The sequence below is a fragment of the Amblyomma mixtum genome, chromosome 3, assembly GCF_055824585.1.
Source record: "Amblyomma mixtum isolate Tamu chromosome 3, ASM5582458v1, whole genome shotgun sequence".
Lineage (NCBI taxonomy): Eukaryota > Metazoa > Arthropoda > Arachnida > Ixodida > Ixodidae > Amblyomma > Amblyomma mixtum.
The window spans coordinates 109,558,173-109,577,326 of NC_143014.1; the positions used below are offsets into that span (position 1 = coordinate 109,558,173).

Genomic DNA, 19,154 nt, shown 5'->3' on the forward strand with positions numbered 1-19,154 from the left:
TCATTTTTTATTTGCTTCGCACCTCATACACCGTTGGTAACGCTCGGGGACAGCACGCGCATTGGGCGTTACTAAGTAAGTTTCCACCCTAGGGTGAATTGTTTCGATTACAGTTCATCTGGCTAGCTAGAGCAGTGTTTCTTAAAGAGATTGTTTGCAGATTTACTTTTTTCGGGACTGAAATTATGTCTTATAATAGGAGAGGACGTTTTAGGTTGCGCTGTCCGACGCATTCACGATTCGAGCCCATACAGACCATTATCCGAGCAAGTGACGGGGACATGTTGACAAACACGGGGCAGATCAGGTGTCATCATGTGACCAGTGTTGCTTGAGTGCGATCGTTTCCATAGCCCAGGTTGCGAAAAAGTGAGCATGTCGGAGTCTTAGTGATGTTCTTTGGCATTAGAAGAAGACAGGCAGCAGCACGCCGAGAAATTTCGCTAAGTTTAACACGTTACGCCGCATAGCGAACACGCCTGGAAATTTTTAAGGAAATTATTGCGATGCACTGGCCGTGTGGTGCCGTGTTTACACGCCCAGACTAACACGGTTCTGCTGTAGGTTTATTTGACGGCCAGAAATTTAGGTGCTCGTGAAAGGTGGCGTGTGTGAGACGCGTTTCTTCAGAGCGCGGCCTATCTGTTGTCAAATAACCATGAGAACTGCCCGGTCGTTGGGAAGTCGTCGTGTAGTAGGGCCGTTAAACCAGCGTTAGGCCACAAGAAAAACACAATTCTCCGTTGCTTGAGCACGAGGGAGCTCTATTGATGTGTTTGAAGTGACACTTGTGGTTTCAGACAGGAGTTTCACGCACTCGCGCACACACGCACTCACGCACACACGCACACACGCACTCGCACACACACGCGCATGCACATACACACAAACCAATGAAATCACAAAAAAATTATTTCAAGTGACAAGTAAAGCAGAACAGGGAAAGGTAAGATGTTTGGTTTATCGTGATTTAACGTCCCAAAGCCACTCGGGCTATGGGGGACGCCATAGTGGGGGGCTCTGGATAATTTTGACCGCCTGAGCTTCTTTAACGTGCACTGACATCGCACAGTACACGGGCCTCTAGGATTTCGGCTCCATCGAAATGCGACCGTCGCGGCCTTGACCGAACCCGCGTCATTCGGGTCAGCAGCGGAGCACCATAACCACTGAGGCACCGCGGCGGCTGGAAAGGTAGGATGTGTCCGTGAACGAGTATAAAGCTACTAAGCAAGGGTGCAAAGCGTCTCGTGTACATATGGTGCGAAAATTGACTACATATTTTATTTAAACCTTCGAACACAACTCTGCTTCGCACAGGGGTGACCCATTAAAACAATAAGAAGGAAGAAAACTGACAGAATTCAGCCCTTCAAAGACAAAACTATGCAGGAATAAAAAATCGTTACCTCCCCATTACTATAGCTAATGTACTCGCATTCTAAAGGGGGTATCCAAAAATTCGTTAGCGCCGCTAGAATTTGAGAAATCGGTATGTCGTCAGCTAGCAACAATTAGCACTTGGTACATCTTGTGAAATTACTCGGGTTGTTTGAAAGTCCAATTTGAAGGTCTTGAGCCAACTCAGGTCCAGGGACAGTAGGCAAGTTTTTATCCACCAAATGCTTTCTTATATTCATCCCGCAAGACTTGCCACAAAATGAGAGACACCTACTTTTTGGACGCCAACTTGAAGCTCACATTCCTGTCCCATTTTCTTCGCGCGGCTTCCTCAGTGAGGACTAACATTTTAATTGTAAAGCGCTGTCTGCTGTGGAAGTATTGGCATAAAATTTTGGATGCAAGATCCATGTTAATCAGTACGCGGTTTGTCGCGAATTCGCGACACTAGGCGTTAAATGGTTAAATAGATGAAGAGTTTAAAACGAAATCCCTGAATAAATACTAGTTCCCTGGGTGCACTAGCTGCCTCATACAATGCCGCAAGAGGAGGCGGAGCGGCTTACTTTGTGTGCCCGCTCCTAAAAAGCGCAAGATCGAACAGCGAGTGGGTTGTTAAACGAACATGATCGTAAAAGTAGACATGAAATAAAATTGTCGCGAATATGAGGTGAACGATTTTATGACGTCATGAAAAATATCCAGGGTGACCGCGGAACGCGGTTCTATTTTGCGAGTAAGGATGGCAAAAGTCGACAAACAAGATAAAATGCAAGGCCGTACTTTGTTCATGGAAGCTCTCGCTCAAGCATGGCAGTGGCAGGCGCTGGGAGGCGGCTAAAGAGTAAGGAGACTCAAGGAACGAGCTTTGCTCACCGTGCCCGTGAAGCTTAAGTCTTTCGTTGAACATGACGTGAGACAGTGTCGCGTTTCCAGCCGCGATAACCTTAGCGGTCGGGCCTAAGACATGAAGCGGCTTTTAAACGCGATTAAGGAAACGAGCCTTCCACATTTCGATGAGCCGATAAATATGGCTCCCTAACAGACTTAAAATGTGATGCGCCAGCGCCGGATCTCGTGCTCTTCGGAGCTCGGAAGTAAGGGAACTCCCGCTAGAGTATTCGGAAGGGGGAACATTCACGTTGAAATGTTCAGTTCACACAGATGTCCCCTCGGGTTTCGTGTCGCGCAATTTCACACCCTGACTTCACTCGGCCCTTCCGCATGTGTTCACGGCAGGAGTTGCGGTTCGCAGGGCCCGTCCGTCGCCCGCCGGAAAACAGTCGGCGAACCGCACGAGTTCATGAGTGTTCTCAGACGCTGTATGCGCACTTGGTGACCGCCAGGGGCTCGCGTTCATCCGAGTGGTGTCTGACCAGGAAGGAGGCGGTGAGCGAGAGCCAGAGGTCTCGCTCGCGGAGCGCCGCGGTGCCCCGCCGCCGCTCGTGCACCGCGCGCGCCACGAAGCAGAGCGCCACGAGCGCGCCGATGGTGAGCAGCACACAGCGGGTGTCCCAGTACAAGCACAGTGGCAGGCCCAGCAGCCCCACAGCCAGCAGCAGCACCACGCCCAGCACGGTGCACACATCCTCCAGGTCCCAGTCCCCCGACGGCTCCGGTGGACACCTGCGGGCGCGTGGCTTTTAACAGCTAAGTTTGAATAAAATGTTGACACGGCAAAACCAAAGAAACCAATTGTCGCTCGATATTCATGAACGATCGGCGCCTTGCCTTTCAGCACTGCTGCTATAAATGTCACGGGATTTTACACGTGTGCACAAAGCAATATCTGTAAGTTATGTTTGTTTAGTTTTAGTTTTAGCGGGTTTAGCGTATGCGGTTTAGCAAAGGAGTTCAGGCTACGGGGGACGCCGTAGTTGAGAAGTTCAGATAATTTCGACCCCCTGGGGTTCGTTAACGTGCACTGAGGTCGCACAGTACACGGGTCTCTAGCATTTCGCCTCCATTCATGAACGACCGCCGCGGCCGGGATCGAACCCGTGTCGTACGGGTCAGCAGCCAAGCACCATAACCACCGAGCCACCGCGGCGGCTGTGTAAGTTAAGTTCTTAGGTTAGAGGCTTGCGGTATCGCGTATGTTTGCATACGCTCCCATGCGGAGGCCAGAAACAAACTAGTGGAAACTTTACGGAGGGAAAATAAAATAACAACCTCAGTACAAGATTCTATGAAAAAATAGTGTGTGTGGATGCAAAGCGTGCTGGACGTTGGCAACAGGATCCAAAGGTTTAAACAAACTGTCCTCCAAAAAAGCTCCAAGCAGCAGCCTAATACAAAAAAAATTTAAGAACACGGTTAAACCTCAACACAAAGCCCGCTGGTTAGCAAGATTCAGCGGCATGAACCAGCGGCTGCTGACGGTGCGTCTGAAAAGCGCGCCGCCATCAGCCGCTGGCGGTTCTCGGAACCTACAGCAACGCGCAGCCCTGTTGTGGGCAGCACCGAAGGCGCGAAGCAGCGAGCGTTTTACCAAGCTGTGGAGGAGAACGCTGTAACTGCAGTGCATTCGGGCGCACGGAGCAAGCTGTCACGTTTTTCAGTTTCGTGAGTTTTCATTTTTGCCACAAGAAAAACGGCTACCTCGTCGGAAGCACCTGGGCCGGATCATTTTCATCGCGCTAGACAAAATTCCAATTCCCATCTGAGCGTTTAAAGTCATGATCAAAAAATTCAGGGGGCACTTTGTCTAAAGTGGGTAGAGGCGGAAGCGTTTTCCGCACCATTTTCGCTGCTTCTGTGGCACTGGTAGCGTCACATATAATTGAGTACTAATTACTAAGTGGTGACAAATCACTAAGTAATGGTTAATTACTGATTGATGCCTGAATACTAATTAACTGCTAATTAATGACGCTTAAGCTTCGCTTATAGGAGTGGAACGCGACAGCGTGTTGTAGCGCTGCCAGGGAGTCCACGGAACGCCACCACCCGTTCGGCGCGATGCCTTGCCCTTTGAACGCAACGCTTTTTGAGGAAAGGAAATGGCGCAGTAATTCTCTGTCATCTCGGTGGACACCTGAACCGCACCATAGAGGAAGGGAGGAAGTGGGAGTGAAAGAAGATAGATAAAGAGGAGCCGTAATGAAGAAAATGAAAATTGTATTTGAGGAAAGGAAATTACGCAGTAACTGTGTCACAAAATTCAGGGGGGGGGCACTTTTTTGACCTAAAGTGTGGTCACTGATGTGTGGTTAAGATGTTAAGCTTCGCCCCTAAGAGTGGAACGCGACAGCGTCTTGCAACGCTGCCAAGGAGTCCATAGAACGCCATCGCCCATTCGGTTCTACGCCTCGCTCGTCGGTAAATAGACCGATTTCACAAGCAGTTGCGCTACGCCACCGCCGCCGCGATGCACTCTGGGAGTTGTGGTACTCCGGCCGGCGGCCGCGTCAGCGCGGTGCGTGGCGCACGCGCGAGAAGCAGCCCTGTTTGCGTCGCCACACGGTGTTTCTCTGCGTGAATGCTGTATTTGCGGGACAAGTGCGTTCACCTGAGGAGTGTCGTGAGCTCCGACAACTGTGCGCAGCAGAGCGTCCCGGATTTTCCGTTTTCTAGAAGAGAAAAAGTAGCCAAGACATTGCGTAGAAGCTGTTCACGAGAGGCAGCTGAAGAAGTGCTGTTCAGTACATTTAGCCGTACTGTCTCTGTTGATCAGTGGACAATGACAAATTTTCAAGTTCTGAATTGTATTAAATGCCTTTTACGCGGCTCTCAGCTTTGAGGCAGTCCCTTGAATTGTTAAAAAGAAGGCAATCGGATTTGCCTTCGTGCTGCGTCGTCAAGCCTTCTTTGCAGCGATTTCTGCCTGGTGCAAGGTTGTAAGGGAACAAGTGTGCTAAGATTTATTGTTATATTCAGGAATCCACAATGTTAGCTTGATGCACGTATTCACTCCTGATGTCTCGAGCTCCCATACTAGCGATAATGCTTTCTCTATTTCACGGAATGAGAAAGCGAGGCTATAAAACTGCCGAAATGTGGAATAATTTCCAACGTTTTGTTGCTCACTGGTCGTTGAGTATACATGGTATTCCAGTAACAGCCACATGCCATTTATGCCGGGATATCACCCACATTTTGTCCGTTGTTTTGGATAAAAAAGGCCATTTAGTGTTTCAGTCAACCTGTTCAGACTCGTACTACGAAAATAGCGAAAGTGAGTCGTACGGGAGACGCCCTCCCTGGCAGAAGATTACATTAACCTAAATAAAAAAGTAATTAGTGTATCAATAATCAAAATAAAACTATTCGTCACGAAATTAAAATCCCCTACACTAATTAGGCGTACTCAAAAGCTCCCCGATTGGCTTCTCCTTTTCACATTTTGTACTGAACACAAGCATTTGTCAGGCACGTTAAAGAACCCCAGGTGGTCGAAATTTCCGGAGCCCTCCACTACGGCGTCTCTCATAGCCTTAGTCGCTTTGGGACGTTAAACCCAATAAACCAACCAACCAACAAGCATTTGTCACATCTCCATTTAGAAAAACGGCATAGCCCGCTCGAATCGCTCACCTTTCCTGGACCCGCCGAGCACGTCGTGAATACATGTATGTGTTTACGTGAATAAGAAAAAACAATCGCATGGCCGGTTTTGATCAAGGGCTATGATGAAAAAATAAAGGCTACAAACGCTGTGTGATACGTCTATAGCGAATGCCTAGATGAATACAGCGAATACTGAAACAGCAAAATGAGGTGGCAAGAAATGTAAATACTGTCTGAAGACGTTAATTAAATCGCGTGCATCGCTATTCGTTCAAATGTTCTGCTGACAAAATTAACGAAAGCGGCGGTCAAGCGCGTTTTTTATCGCCACCTGCAGCATTTTCCAAAGCAAGGTTCGAGGAACAAACGCAGCGTCGCCACCGCGGCCACTCCACTTCATGCGGCAACTGACCACCCTCTCTGCGCTGCTCTTACCGCGATTAGCATTGCACCCCTCGAAACTCAGCCGTGGAGCCTCTGTTTCCTTTATAGAGCTCAACACAATAAACGAAACGGCGGAAAGCTACTGCGGCCGGGCTGTCGTGCAGACGACGCCACGAAGCATTAGCTCTATGCCACGAAGGACTACAGCCAAGATGGCGGCTGGCTACTTCCGGTAAACGCGCGCATGCGCAGTAGGCTTTGTGAAATCGGTCTATTGGTTTTTCAGGAAAGGAAATGTATCTGTCTCTCATTTGTTGGTGGACACCTAAACCTCGCCGGAAGGGAATGGAGGAGGATGAGAGTGAGTGAAGACACCGTATTCACTAGACGCGCCTTTGTTCATTCCAAACCATCGAGCTGGCATGGCGGAGTGGATAGCATGCTCGTCTCTCACGCCGAAGGCCGGGGTTCGATTCCTGAGCTCGACCAATTTCTTAATCGGTTTTATTTATTTATATGGCCTGACTAGTAAAGCTAATTAGGCTAATTGGGTAATTAAGCAATTAACTAAGCTCAGTCCCACTTACTTGGAGCATCACTATACGATCCCTTCAATTGGTTGCATGGTTACTAGCCAAAGTACAATTGGACCCGTTTGAAATTAGCGCACTGTGACGTCACGACCGTTTCCACCAATTGAAAAGCGTGACATTTTCTGTCGACAACTGCTGCTTACAACGATGAGACATTAAAGGCTTCCGCCTTAAAATTTAATGTAAACTTATTGTTAAAGTACGCCGAACAAAAATACTGGCCGATACTCCTGACAACATTTCTTTGATTTCATTTCAGAAAACGCCTTGGTTGTTTATAAACCTTCATTCGTTTTAGTTGAGACTACCTGCAAATGTTAAACGCACCGGTTACTTGTCCTGTATCGCTCGTTTTACTGAACTGTCACTGCCGCGTGGTGGACAACATGATGACAATCGGAACTCGAAAATAAACAGTGCGCTAAAAAAGACGTTCCGAAGTGCTCTGCGGAAGTAACATATAGACTTCTTCGTTTAATGAATATTAAAAGGTTTTTCCTTCCGAACTTATTTGCAGGACGACTGTCCGTATGAAGGGCCCTAACACCAAACCTATGAGCGCAGGAAGGCGCTTTCATCTGCACGTAAGCGCAACGAGGCACTTTAAGCGCATGCAGCGCTATCGGGACGCCACCCGTCCAGGCATATCTCGAGGTACGAGCGTACGCACTCTGGCATAGCCACAAGCAGATGTGTCGACGATGCGACTTATTTTGAAAGGTTGCTAGTAGACTGTAGCCACATGGCTCTCATGCAGAACTAGCGATGCCGATGCCTTATAAACGGCAGCCGACTACAGATTTTCGAGTAAATCAAGCGACTGCACTATCGCCACCCTAGATTCTTAAATACGGCTTTAATCAAGTCGAATGCGGCACCTTACAAACAGATGAGTAACTACAAACAATCCGCTGTGTTGTGTTTTTTTTTCTTTGAACGCCTGTTCTGCACTCACGTGGCATTGCATGCGCTGCGGTGAGGCAGCTTCTGAACGCCTTGCGCAATAGCAGCATTAGCAGGCACCGAGTAGCGATTTGCTTCTTGCTTTAAGCTCACCTGTAGCTTAATGAACACAAAGACGAAAATACATTTACTAAGGCGTGTCAGAGCAATTAGTTAGACGCTACCGAACACTTCAGGAGTCGAATTCCGCTTTAGTCAGGGTTATGAGGCAGGTTGCTCAGGGCGTCTTGTGTAACATGAGCAATAAAAGTGCCTACGCAGGAAAGCAATAGACGCCCCTGTAATTACGCTACATTTCTTTTCGGGAGCGAGCTTCGCCTGGCCGGGTGCCGGGTTCACTAAGGAGTCAACATGCTTTGCTGTTTCACCGTGTGTACTCAGTGGATGACCTCCGCTGTCATCTCTCCCGATTAAGTGGTGCGGCCGATCGGCGCCGCCGCACCTTCGTCGCTAGCCACCGAATGTCGCTACCGGGTCTAGCCACTTCCGCACAGCGGAGCGCACAGAAAGTATATCGAGTAACAGCCGTGCCACTTGTCCGAACGGTACACACGTCAGCGCTAAGCGGGCTTCGCGACCGAGTGGCAATTATTTACGTCCGAGCCCGAGCACGTTCGGCGCCCGAGCCTGAGGGCCGACGGCGGCAAATTAGCGGATAAGCAGTTGGCGCATTCCCGGCGTTGAAGGCCGCCTCGGGCTGCTGCTGCTCCTGCTGCAAGGCCACCGAAGCGCACCGCTGTGGCTGAGAAAAGCGGGGAAATCCCCGCCTACTGGTGCACTTCACACGCCTCGGCGACCAGGCCATTGGGGCGCCCATTCTCTAGCGACGCGCTCACTCACGGAGTCGTGAACCGTGAGCGGTAGAAAAGGTGCGCGAGAAAGAACGAAGTCGCGTTAAACGTGATGTGGCGCAGAATTCAAATGAGAGGGGTTTTACGCCTTAAGCCAGTCTATACAGGTATACCTCTCCGACTGTTGGGTAACCGGGGTATAGAGTGCTTCAAACTGGTCGCAACCATCAAGGTTTGTTTTGTGCGCTTCGAGACCGCAGTGCACGGTCAAGGACAAAAGTTTGCTGGATGTGGGTTCGCGAAAAAAAAAAATGGTTTAAAGGGATTAACTTTTGTAAGCAGCATTACAAGGAAAGAAAGTTACAAATAGCGCCGCACATGCTTTCACCATAGCAAATAGCTATTAATGCGATTCTTTGCGAGAACACGAGCGCAAAGACATAACTAAAACGCCACCTGAGAATTAAACAAACTTGTTTATTTCACAGAAATACCCGCTATTTTTGCAAAGTCTAAACAGTGTCTCAGGCGAAATTCCTGACGATGCGGGGAAAAAGATCAAGAAACTCTGCCGGAGTTTTGAATGATCACATTTAAATCGCATTTTCTGCCAACGTTCCCGATAAGATTCGTCAATCGCACGTGCCTCTTCTCTGCCTTGCAAAGCGGGCTGAAAATGCCAGGAAAAACTTCATTTCGCCGGCTACTCTCTTGAAAGACTGGAGCAACAGCTATGGGAAAGCTTTCAGCCATACAAAGGGCCATACAAAGGGAAGAGAAAAGATTGCAGGGACGCTAAACGCTGGGTGCTACTGCTGCAGAAAGACATTCCCACCGATTACGCTTCCGGATTGCGCGTTACGCCGCATAAATTACGATGTTCAGGCGCAACATCATATTACCCACACCGAGGGCCGGGTCAGCGTTGCAATTGGAGGTAACACACAGGCGTGCACAGACGATTTGAATTTGGTGTCCGAACGAGGTGCAACGAAGAAGATGGCCCTGCCGAAGCTGCATCGACGATAAGCACCGACTTTCTCAAAGCCCACACGCAAACAGTAATACAAAAAAAAAATCACGTTGGGCACTTAAGACTACTTACGTGCTGTGAATGCGAAAGCATGCGTGTACGGTGTTGTGCTGTGGTGATGCGTACTACTCAAATGAAGAGGTCAGCGAAACTGATCTGTTCGCGCCGGCCTGGGTTCGAAACCCACTTCAGAACAAATTTTATTTTGCTTTCTTTCCTGATGAGGTCACGTGGGTTTTCGGACCGTCTAGCGTGAACAAGAACGCCGGATCATGTCCGATATTCTTGGACAAAAATTTTGACTATTGAAAAATTTTAAGGTATTGCTATAGAACTATTGAAGGTAATGGTCTATTCTTCCGATGCGTAGCAAAAGCTTTTAAAATTTTTTCATCGCTCGCACGGAGCCTTAAATGTGCACTGAAGAGGAATCTGAACTCGTCTTTTTGCCGCGGGAACTCGATCTACACGTTTCCAGCATTCTTGTAAACTTCGATTTATTGCCCTGTGTGGCCGATTTCTCTAATTAAATCGAATTAACGCCCGGCTCCTGCCTTTTTTTTTAATTCTCCCTCGTACGGTGGGCGGAGACGACCAACGCGGGGAGTGCCTTTCACCAACCCAGTCCCGTGGCAGCTTGCCGCTGTGCCATCGGCAGAGTAATACGTAGTAGTCCGTAGAAGCAAATAGTCCGCGCGTATTGTTATTTCTGCGGGCTTATTTTGCGGTTATATTACCTGCAAATGAAACTATTTATTCGTGGAAACCTAAAAAATAAAATGAAGCGAAAGCAAAGCCTCCACGTAGCTGGCTGAAAGGCACTCCCCGCGTTGGTCGACTCCGCCCACCGTACGAGGGAGAATAAAAAAAAAAAAAGGCGGGAGTCGGGCGTTAATTCGATTTAATTATGGAAATCGGCCACAAAGGGCAATAAGTCGCAGTTTCTAAAAATGCTAGGAACGTGTAGATCGAGTTCCCGCGGCAAAAAGAAGAGTTCAGATTCGTCTTCAGTGCACCTTAAGAGTGCCATAAAAAAACTAAATGGGGAACGCTTTTGTCGATAGCAAAATGTTAATAGCAAAAAAAAAAAATGGAAGCCTGCCGACGGGAGATCTGTGGATACATTGATTGTTATAGTGAAATCTTACAATATATGAAAAAAATTGCATTCATGAACTCTTTCCCGTTCAAAAATTGTTTGGTTTGGTTTGATTTGTTGGGGTTTAACGTCCCGAAGCAACTCAGGCTATGAGAGACGCCGTAGTGAAGGGCTCCGGAAATTTCGACCACCTGGGGTTCTTTAACGTGCACTGACATTGCACAGCAAACGGGCCTCTAGAATTTCGCCTTCATCGAAATTCAGCCGCCGCGGTCGGGATCGAACCCGCGACTTTCGGGTCAGCAGCCGAGCGCCGTAACCACTGAGCCACCGCGGCGGGGTCCGTTCAAAAATGCTTTTGACTATAATTGTTAGGTATGTTTCTGCCTCATGAGCCACATAATGATTTCGCATTAAAAAGAATACGGGAACACAACAATCAACTCCGCTATAAATTTGTGAAGTGAAAACTATGCCTCATATCTTTATATTGTTTACAAAACTTCCTGCTGTCACCTGTCCAAGTATCTGCGCACACGGAATGTGGACCTCTTGACCCGGTGTGGTTCTTTTCGCAACTGCTGTAGAGTCATTCAGCGCCATCGCAGCGGCGGTGCTCTTTACTTTTCACAACTAATGGGTCTCATTCGGTGCCGGCGATATTTCAACAGCGCTTGTCACTGCCGTTGATCGCCGATCCAGGGTCTCGGGTACCGCTTAAATGCCGCAACTGCCAGTGCCCTTCGTGAACTCAGCAATGCGGACGCAAAAGCGTTGCCGCAATTGCGGTGTCACGAAAAGCTCCTAGAATGCACGGCTGCATTAAAACACGAGATTACCGGCGGCACCAGGGTCCTAACCCCAATACTCTCCGCATTCTAGATTGCCCCTAGTGTGGTTGCAATAATGGGGGGTGATGATTTGATGGCTGCTGCTCACGGGCACCTGCAGAAGCAAGACGCGCCCATTACCACGACCAGGACAGACATCGCAGGGCAGACGTCGGTGCTCTACACTGCATCCGTGCTTCGACAAGTGCTAAAAGGCCCCTTGGCTGCTGTAAGGCTGTCGTCACCAGAGATACGAAATTACCTGACGCAGTAGTAACATCGCAGCTTTCGTGCCGACACTGCTAGGATGCGGGCACGCTGCAAAGATTTGCAGATTTTATGAAGAAACTTATAAGCACGACGCGTGTGAAATCTATCCTAGGCCGCGCACAGCAGGTGCCATTTGAAGAGAGAGAGAGATAAAGAGGAAGAGGGCCGGCGGGGGTGTTAACCAGAAGGGTGTTCTGGTTGGCTACCCTGCACTAGGAAAGAGGGATGATGGGATTGAGAAAGGAAAGAGAAGGTGTGAGGGGCACAATCACAATTTGTCCCTCAAGCCAGTCGCTCTCAAGAAGCTGACAAGAATCTTGTAGGTCTTGAGGGCAGTCGACTGCTGTGGCCACGGCCCCAGGATCTTATCCTCTCTTAAAGGGCGAGGATCGATGAGGTCCAGGGCACAACGCAGCGTACGTCTTTCGGTCGCCAAAGCTGGGCCCTCACACAGGAGATGTATCTATAGTATACATTAGGCACGTGTTATCAGAATAGCTAGAAATATCTCCGTGGATGCTTCGCTGCAAGGTCAGCACGCCCTAGTTCTTCTGAGTATGACGAAAGGTGCGCAAAGGCTAGCTGACGCGGTAAACTTGGCCCAAGAGAAAGCCTAGACGAAAGTCTACATTTACTGACGCCGTCTCAGCAGACGGTGGGTTCTTGACCATGCAGGAATCACAGGGAATGAGCTGGCTCGTCACTTAGCCCGTGATTTTCACAGCCGGGCACATGTGATCCCCTGGTCATGCTCTCGAACGGGGGACGAAACGTTGGCCTACGCCAACGCTCAGTTAGAAAACACAATACCAACAACTGAAAATTACATTCACTGCACCCCTATCTACTTGGTAACGTTACTAAGCACACATACTCGGGAAAATTCAAACAAATACCCTCACTAGAGCTGCCCGACAATTCCATTTCCGACTGCGTTCTGACTTCTCGTTTCAATTAGGGATGTGCGAATATTCGATCGAATAGCACGGTATTCGATATTCACTTCGAACCGAATTCTCGTTATTCGAAATTTCGAAGTATTCGTCTCGCGCGAATAGTGTTTCTGGGATGCTTGCCCGCTTGCTTTATGTGGTTTCAGTTCCGAGTATTGCCGCATAGATGGCTTTTTTTTTTATCGCGCTTTCAACGCTCGGGGGTCAGTCAATGCACAAATCACAACCAGGTCGGGGTGCGAACCCAGCTACAAACGAAATAAAGGTGAGGGCGACGCGCTCTTGCGGAAGATCCTGCGTTCTGGCCGTCTCCGAGCCTCCGCACTAGGGCTGCCATAAGCCGCGTCGCTGCCACCGTGTCGAGGCAGACGCAAAGAAGGAAGAGCACAGCCATCAGTCGTCTAAGCTTCAAAACAAGAAACCTCAGTTTACTGCTGTTGTTGTTGCGACTGAGTGAAGGATGAAAAAGAAAGTGCACGGGCCTGCTGACTGGCTCTAGCCGAGCCACCACCGCTGCCACGTGCAGATAGAGGAGAGTTCAAAGATAAGAGGAAAGAAAGAAAAGAAAAAAGACGCGCGTCACACAACGCAACAACCGCGTCCGCCGCGGCGGACGCTGGCTGGAAAAACAGATAACCACCGAAGCCGCGCCCGCTCCACCGCCTCTCGATGTCAGCTGGCGGTGACGTTATCGACGAGCTCGGACGTCGCAAGTATTCGAACGCGGGCATCGCTTGGCCGCGTTCATCGCATCGCGCTAGTTGAGTCCGATGCAACTCGATTTTTTTCCCATTAGAGTTGCGGAAAAGATTACCAGATAGGACAGATGCAAAGATAAACACGCAGCCCTACCGCGCTATCGCTTCACCCAGTCAGGTGACGAATCATGCGTACGGAACATGAGCGACCGTTCTCGGCAGCTTTCAAGCAAGCCATCATATTACCGGCGGAGGCGCGAAAAATTCAGCGGCAGCGCGGGGACTCTATGTCGCCGGAGTGTATACTTACGTCAATGGGAAGGGCGCCTTTAGCGGGTGATAACGCCAAGCTTATTGTGCACCCGTGGAGGATTACTGCCGTCAACGCTTGGCATCGGGGAGGCTGCGGACGTAAAACGTGACTGCCGAACTTTAGTAGAACGAAATGATCGCATCCATCTACGACTGGCGTCTTTTCTTGCTATTCTTACTGCTTGAGCATTGATGGGAACGGAACGCCGCCGTAATCAGGGCATTGAGCCATCTTCGGTGGTGTGCCGAACTCCGTCGCCGCAACTCGGGCACTCCGGTACGTTGGAGGCTGAGAGCATTCTTGGAAACGCGATGCTAAGTGCTGCTCGGAGGTATGTACTACCGGGGACAATTTTGCCAGGACGCGCGAGCGGTGCGAATGACGTTTCGCTTGCGGCGCGAGTTTTGTACAGCCGTTTCCATTCTTGCTCGAGGGAATGCTAGTCTGGGAATGTAAAAATTGTTCTTCCAGTAAAAATTGCCAGTAAAAATTGTTCTTCACTCTCTCTTAAAAGTGCTCTCTTAAAATTTTGAAGTGTGGTTTTAAATAAAGCCTCAGTGCAGTGTGTAATGGCATCGTGTGTTGGGAAAATAAATGGTTTTGAAATGCCTACTGTCACTCAGCCTCTTTTTAGTGCCAGAAGTACTATTCGAACTAGTCGCTTCGAAATTATTAGAAGAAAATCGCTATTCGCTTCGAATTCGCTTCGAATCAAAAAACCACTATTCGCACACCCCTACAATTAGCTGCTATGTTCTCTATGCGAATCCAGAGCGCTGTATCTTCTCTTCTCCTCTCACCCTGTTCATTCTTTTCATCCATTTGCCGTCACCCATCTCCTGGAGTGGCTGGCTGTCATCAGCGCACTTAGAGGACCGGCTTGCCCTGGACAACCAGGGAGAGCCGTTGCCAAAAAGAGTCTCTAACCAACCAATGACTCTCACTGCCATCTCGGATGTCCCGTTGGCGAGAAAACGCGCCTTATTTACAGCGTTGCTTTGCTCAAGAACAAAACTGCTTCAAAACGTACAGAAGCATTATTTGTTTATTAAGCGCGATGCTATAGCTCAAGGACTAAGTGAGTCATTGTTTCAAGGGGAGCGGTACTTTCTTGAGAGTTCGCTAGTGGGCAGCTTGCGATGTGCGCGATGCAGTCTCGTTGGTTAATTTCGAAGTTATGTCATCGTGCCACAGAGAGAAGGGTTCTAGAGCACGCCTTTGGCGATGAAAGGACTTTGCTCAGTTGTTCTTGAACGTGGCATGTACTCCTTTTATGCACACCTTGGTAACAATTAATTCTCGATAGCTTTTTCTGGGTATATCGGGGTTTCACCGCCAGTAAAAGGCACGTTCATTGCTGAGAAAATTATACTTAAAAATTTTCTCGCTACTAGATTCAAACTCGCGACTTCTACCACGAAAAAGTACTCCGTTATCGGCGATTCGAAGTGAATGGCGGCGTAGTTCAGCACCCAAAAAACTGCGTGGACGCACTCATTTTGGCCGCCGCGGTGGCTCAGCGGTTATGGTGCTCGGCTGCTGACCCAAAAGACGCGGGTTCGATCCCGGCCGCGGCGGCTAGAATTTCTTTGGAGGAGAAATTCTAGAGGCCCGTGTACTGTGCGATGTCAGTGCACGTTAAAGAACCCCAGGTGGTCGAAATTTCCGGAGCCCTCCACTACGGCGTCTCTCATAGCCTTAGTCGCTTTGGGACGTTAAACCCCATAAACCAAACCAAACCAAACCAAGCACTCATTTTGCTTTCGAAATCAATGGGAGTTGGCGCCACTTGTACTTCGTTTCTTTTCTCCTGTCATTCCTTTCAAAAGCTCCCTTTTCAGTTAAAGTAGCGCATTTATCGTTACAATGCGGTAATCTGCCGATACAAGCCAACTTCAATTTGTCCGCCGAGTCCCTTTAACCGGCGCGCATGGCTCGAATACACTTTGCGTCGGCCGCCACTTGTGCCCAGAGATTAGGCTGCGTGCCAGCACACAGCCTAATTCGAACAAAGGGCTCCGTGTTGCAACGACTCTTGAGATAACCAAAGCGACCACAATGTACTTGAACGGTCGTTCCTGATGCATGTTTCTGTGTCGCTGGACCTCGCAGTTGGCTATCCATTTATCAGTGACAGAAAAAGCTGCCCCGGGACGCTGAACTCATTATTGACACCATGCCTTCATGAACGCGCTTGTAAGATGAAGGAAACGAGCAGTTCCTGCCGCCGAACCTGTCGGTCAGCCATTTAGTCGAGACCTTTATTTTCTGAGATTGTCATCTGCTTCATGCGTAAGCTACGTTTCTCTTCGGGTTGCTCTACGGCTCTTTATTCTGTCGCAGAGGCCGCTGCTCGTAAACGATTTTCTCGCATACACTAATTCTCTTTCGCGAAGTCTCGCCATCCTATAGTCCTGGAGCATTTCGAATTTGCTGGCACGGGGCCCCTCGCCCGAGGTTGCTGTACTTCCCGCGTCAAGGTCAGTTTTTTTAGAAGAACACGCTCGCACAAATCGGCATAACCGAAACGGGACGATGTTATTTTGAAAGGACAGCATAGCGACGTGTGTGGGCGTCTTTTGCCTTACAAAGACAGAACAGAACTCTCGTTGCTGCGGAAAAGCACAAAGTTATGAAACTTGATGCCCAAGCTTCCTTTTTAAATAACAAGACCATCTATCACCCGATGCTTCCTTATAGAGCTGCAACGCGGCCAAAATCGTTCACGTCACGGTATAACGCTTTGAAACATGCGCCTAGCGTTTATAACAACCATTTTTTTAATAAATCCGGGCGGGGGAGGGGGGGTGGGAAGCAGGAATCACTTAGTCTTTGCATCATGCCAGAAACAGTCACGTGTGCTTGCGGAAACGAAGCATTTACTAACGTCGACTGTCGATATGGAGTGCAATGACGCACACACTAATATTTGTTTTTTATGAAAAATGTGCACCAGATGAATGAACGCGCAACAAGCCTGTGAATTTTTTCGATTGGATATCTTCTGCTCCCAAGCCAGATGACGTGGGAAGTTAACAAAACGCACGCAGTCGTCATTGCTAAGTGCGTTTACATTCGGCGTTGTCTAACATCCGAAAAACAAGCCGGCAGTTATTTGCTTAGCTCTGGCGTTTTGTCCCTGCTCTGCTCGTTTTGCTTTGCCGACAGCTTTTAACAGTTCGATGATGTTTTTACGTAACCAAGGCAAGAATTTTTTTTTCCCACTCTGTTGTTTCGCAATTTTCTGGGTGCAAGAACACGCGCGCGCGCGCGCGCGCGCACGCACGCACGCACGCACGCACGCACGCACGCACGCACGCACGCACGCACGCACGCACGCATGGAAGAACGCTCGCTCAATTGCATTGCTCATCAAAAGCTGCATGATCCTTCCTTACTCTGTTCAGGGATCATGCAGGTGGTGTCGCTGCAGACTAACTGACAAACATTAGTGCAAAACAAAGGCTTGCGTTGCTTTTTGATCGGACGGAGAACAAATTGAAGGGCTCGTTGCAAGCAATGGACTGCTGTGTTATTAAGCAACAAATATATTTTTCTGTGCAGTATCTTGTGCATGCCGGTAGGAACTAACATGACACTTTTGAAACATTGACACACAACATTTTTCCAAAACAGTTGTCTTTCGCGACATAATCGCGTGGTGCGTCATGTAAAATTCTGCCATATAGCGTGTTGAGAATGCTACCTGAAACAATGGTGAGCTCAAGTCTACATTTTAAGGTGCCTTCACTTTCACCATGCAGTGCAGGAAGCTGTAAATATTTCGTTTGCGCGTTTTCGGCAAATTTCAGAGTCGTCTCCTCGCTGGATTTTCATCTCTGCCACAGGCTCACAGAACAAACGAGGGAGTCGCGAATCGGAGGCGGCGACAACTTTAGACCAGCGGCACAAGTTGAAATTGTTCAACGCCTTGCAGAATTTCGATAACGCAGTCATTTTTTCTCGCTTTTTGGTTGCGAAAATATGGAACTAGTAAAAAAAAAAGCTAAATAAATGTGCCATCTAAATAGCGAGCAGGGCAAGTTAGGGCTTCGTGAAAATTCTTAACAAACACCCCCCCCCCCCGCCCCCCCCCCCCCCCTCCGAAAAAAAAAAATCAAGGCACAAGAGAAGGTGACAACGTCTGCGTTGTGTCACTTGCTCTTCTGTCGTCCGTCTTTGTTACGCCATTTGCAGCATACACTCTAACGTTAACGCCGAAGTAGCAAACAGCTACTGAGCATGACAATAGCAAATAAATGAGAAGCATAGCGCATGGGTAAGCTGCATATGTATCTGTTATTGTCTACAACCTTTACTTTCACGACGTATTTCACTCGTTATACCTGATCGTAGCAATCAAGAAGTCGTTCACAAGCAGAAAGAAGGGAATAGATTCGTCGGATTCGAACTCACAGAGCTCGAAACACACAGCTTCGGTCATTATGTTCCTCCTGGAACCAGGTGTACAGTCAGACTTCATACGAGTAGTTGAGCGGCTCCTACGCTGAAGGACATCAGGTTGACGAGCTTTCTCAAGAAGCTGACACACGCAGAAACAGTTCTGTTAATGCTGCCTTGGTAGACAGCCTAACGCGGTACAACAGCCGTCAGCTTGAGCCGACTCGTGTCCAAGCTGTTGCCTTCTGAGTCTTTGAAGTACTTATGAATACTAAAAAGGCAACAGTGTCCCGCAATCACTTGTATAATAACACGAAACGTAATTAAAGACGCAAACTTACGTGTCTTTGCAGTTCATTGCTCGGCCCACTTAGCGAGCGGACTGGGCTCCTAAGGCGGAAAATATTTTGCATCGCGACGAAGCGAAGGGGAGGGGAGCATGGCGATACGAAGACGTTCCCTCCGCAGATAGTAACATGAGGCGCACGATAGCTTGTCTGCGGATCATGACCAGGGCGCGCAGACCGCAGCGGCGGTCAGGACATGAATGCTTATCGCGCAAGCGGCACACCAAACGAAACAATGGAACGAGGGCCATGGCAGATTATGACGCAGCGGCAGCGTTGATAGCTCTCGGCATATGCCGGAGCTGATACGTTTAAGCTGCGACGCTTGGCATGGGTGTTACGTTCCCGCTGGATGGGGACGTGCGTAACCCATTTCTGCACATCAAAATTTCCGCGAGCCCTGAGCGTTAATTTAGGACTTGTTTCGGGCAGCGCTAATTGCACGACGCAGGGAAAAAAAGAAGCACGCCGAGGTGCTCGGACGGTTACATTGTTCAACCATGAAACTTGCTACACAATGGCAATTTAGATTAAGGGTCGTTTTCCCCGGAAAAAAAATAATTAATCGC

The 19,154-nt window shown here is 48.9% G+C and overlaps 1 protein-coding gene across 1 annotated transcript; it reads right to left on the reverse strand.

The window, feature by feature from the left end:
- Window positions 1–20: 20 nt before the first annotated feature.
- Window positions 21–18,712, reverse strand: LOC149351346 (uncharacterized). The gene is made up of 2 exons (XM_089580695.1): window positions 18,580–18,712; window positions 21–3,027 (listed from the first exon to the last, which is right to left on the reverse strand). Exons 1-2 carry the CDS (start codon window positions 18,594–18,596, stop codon window positions 2,715–2,717), a joined length of 330 nt encoding a protein of 109 aa, XP_089436821.1. The 5' UTR covers window positions 18,597–18,712; the 3' UTR covers window positions 21–2,714.
- Window positions 18,713–19,154: the final 442 nt, after the last annotated feature.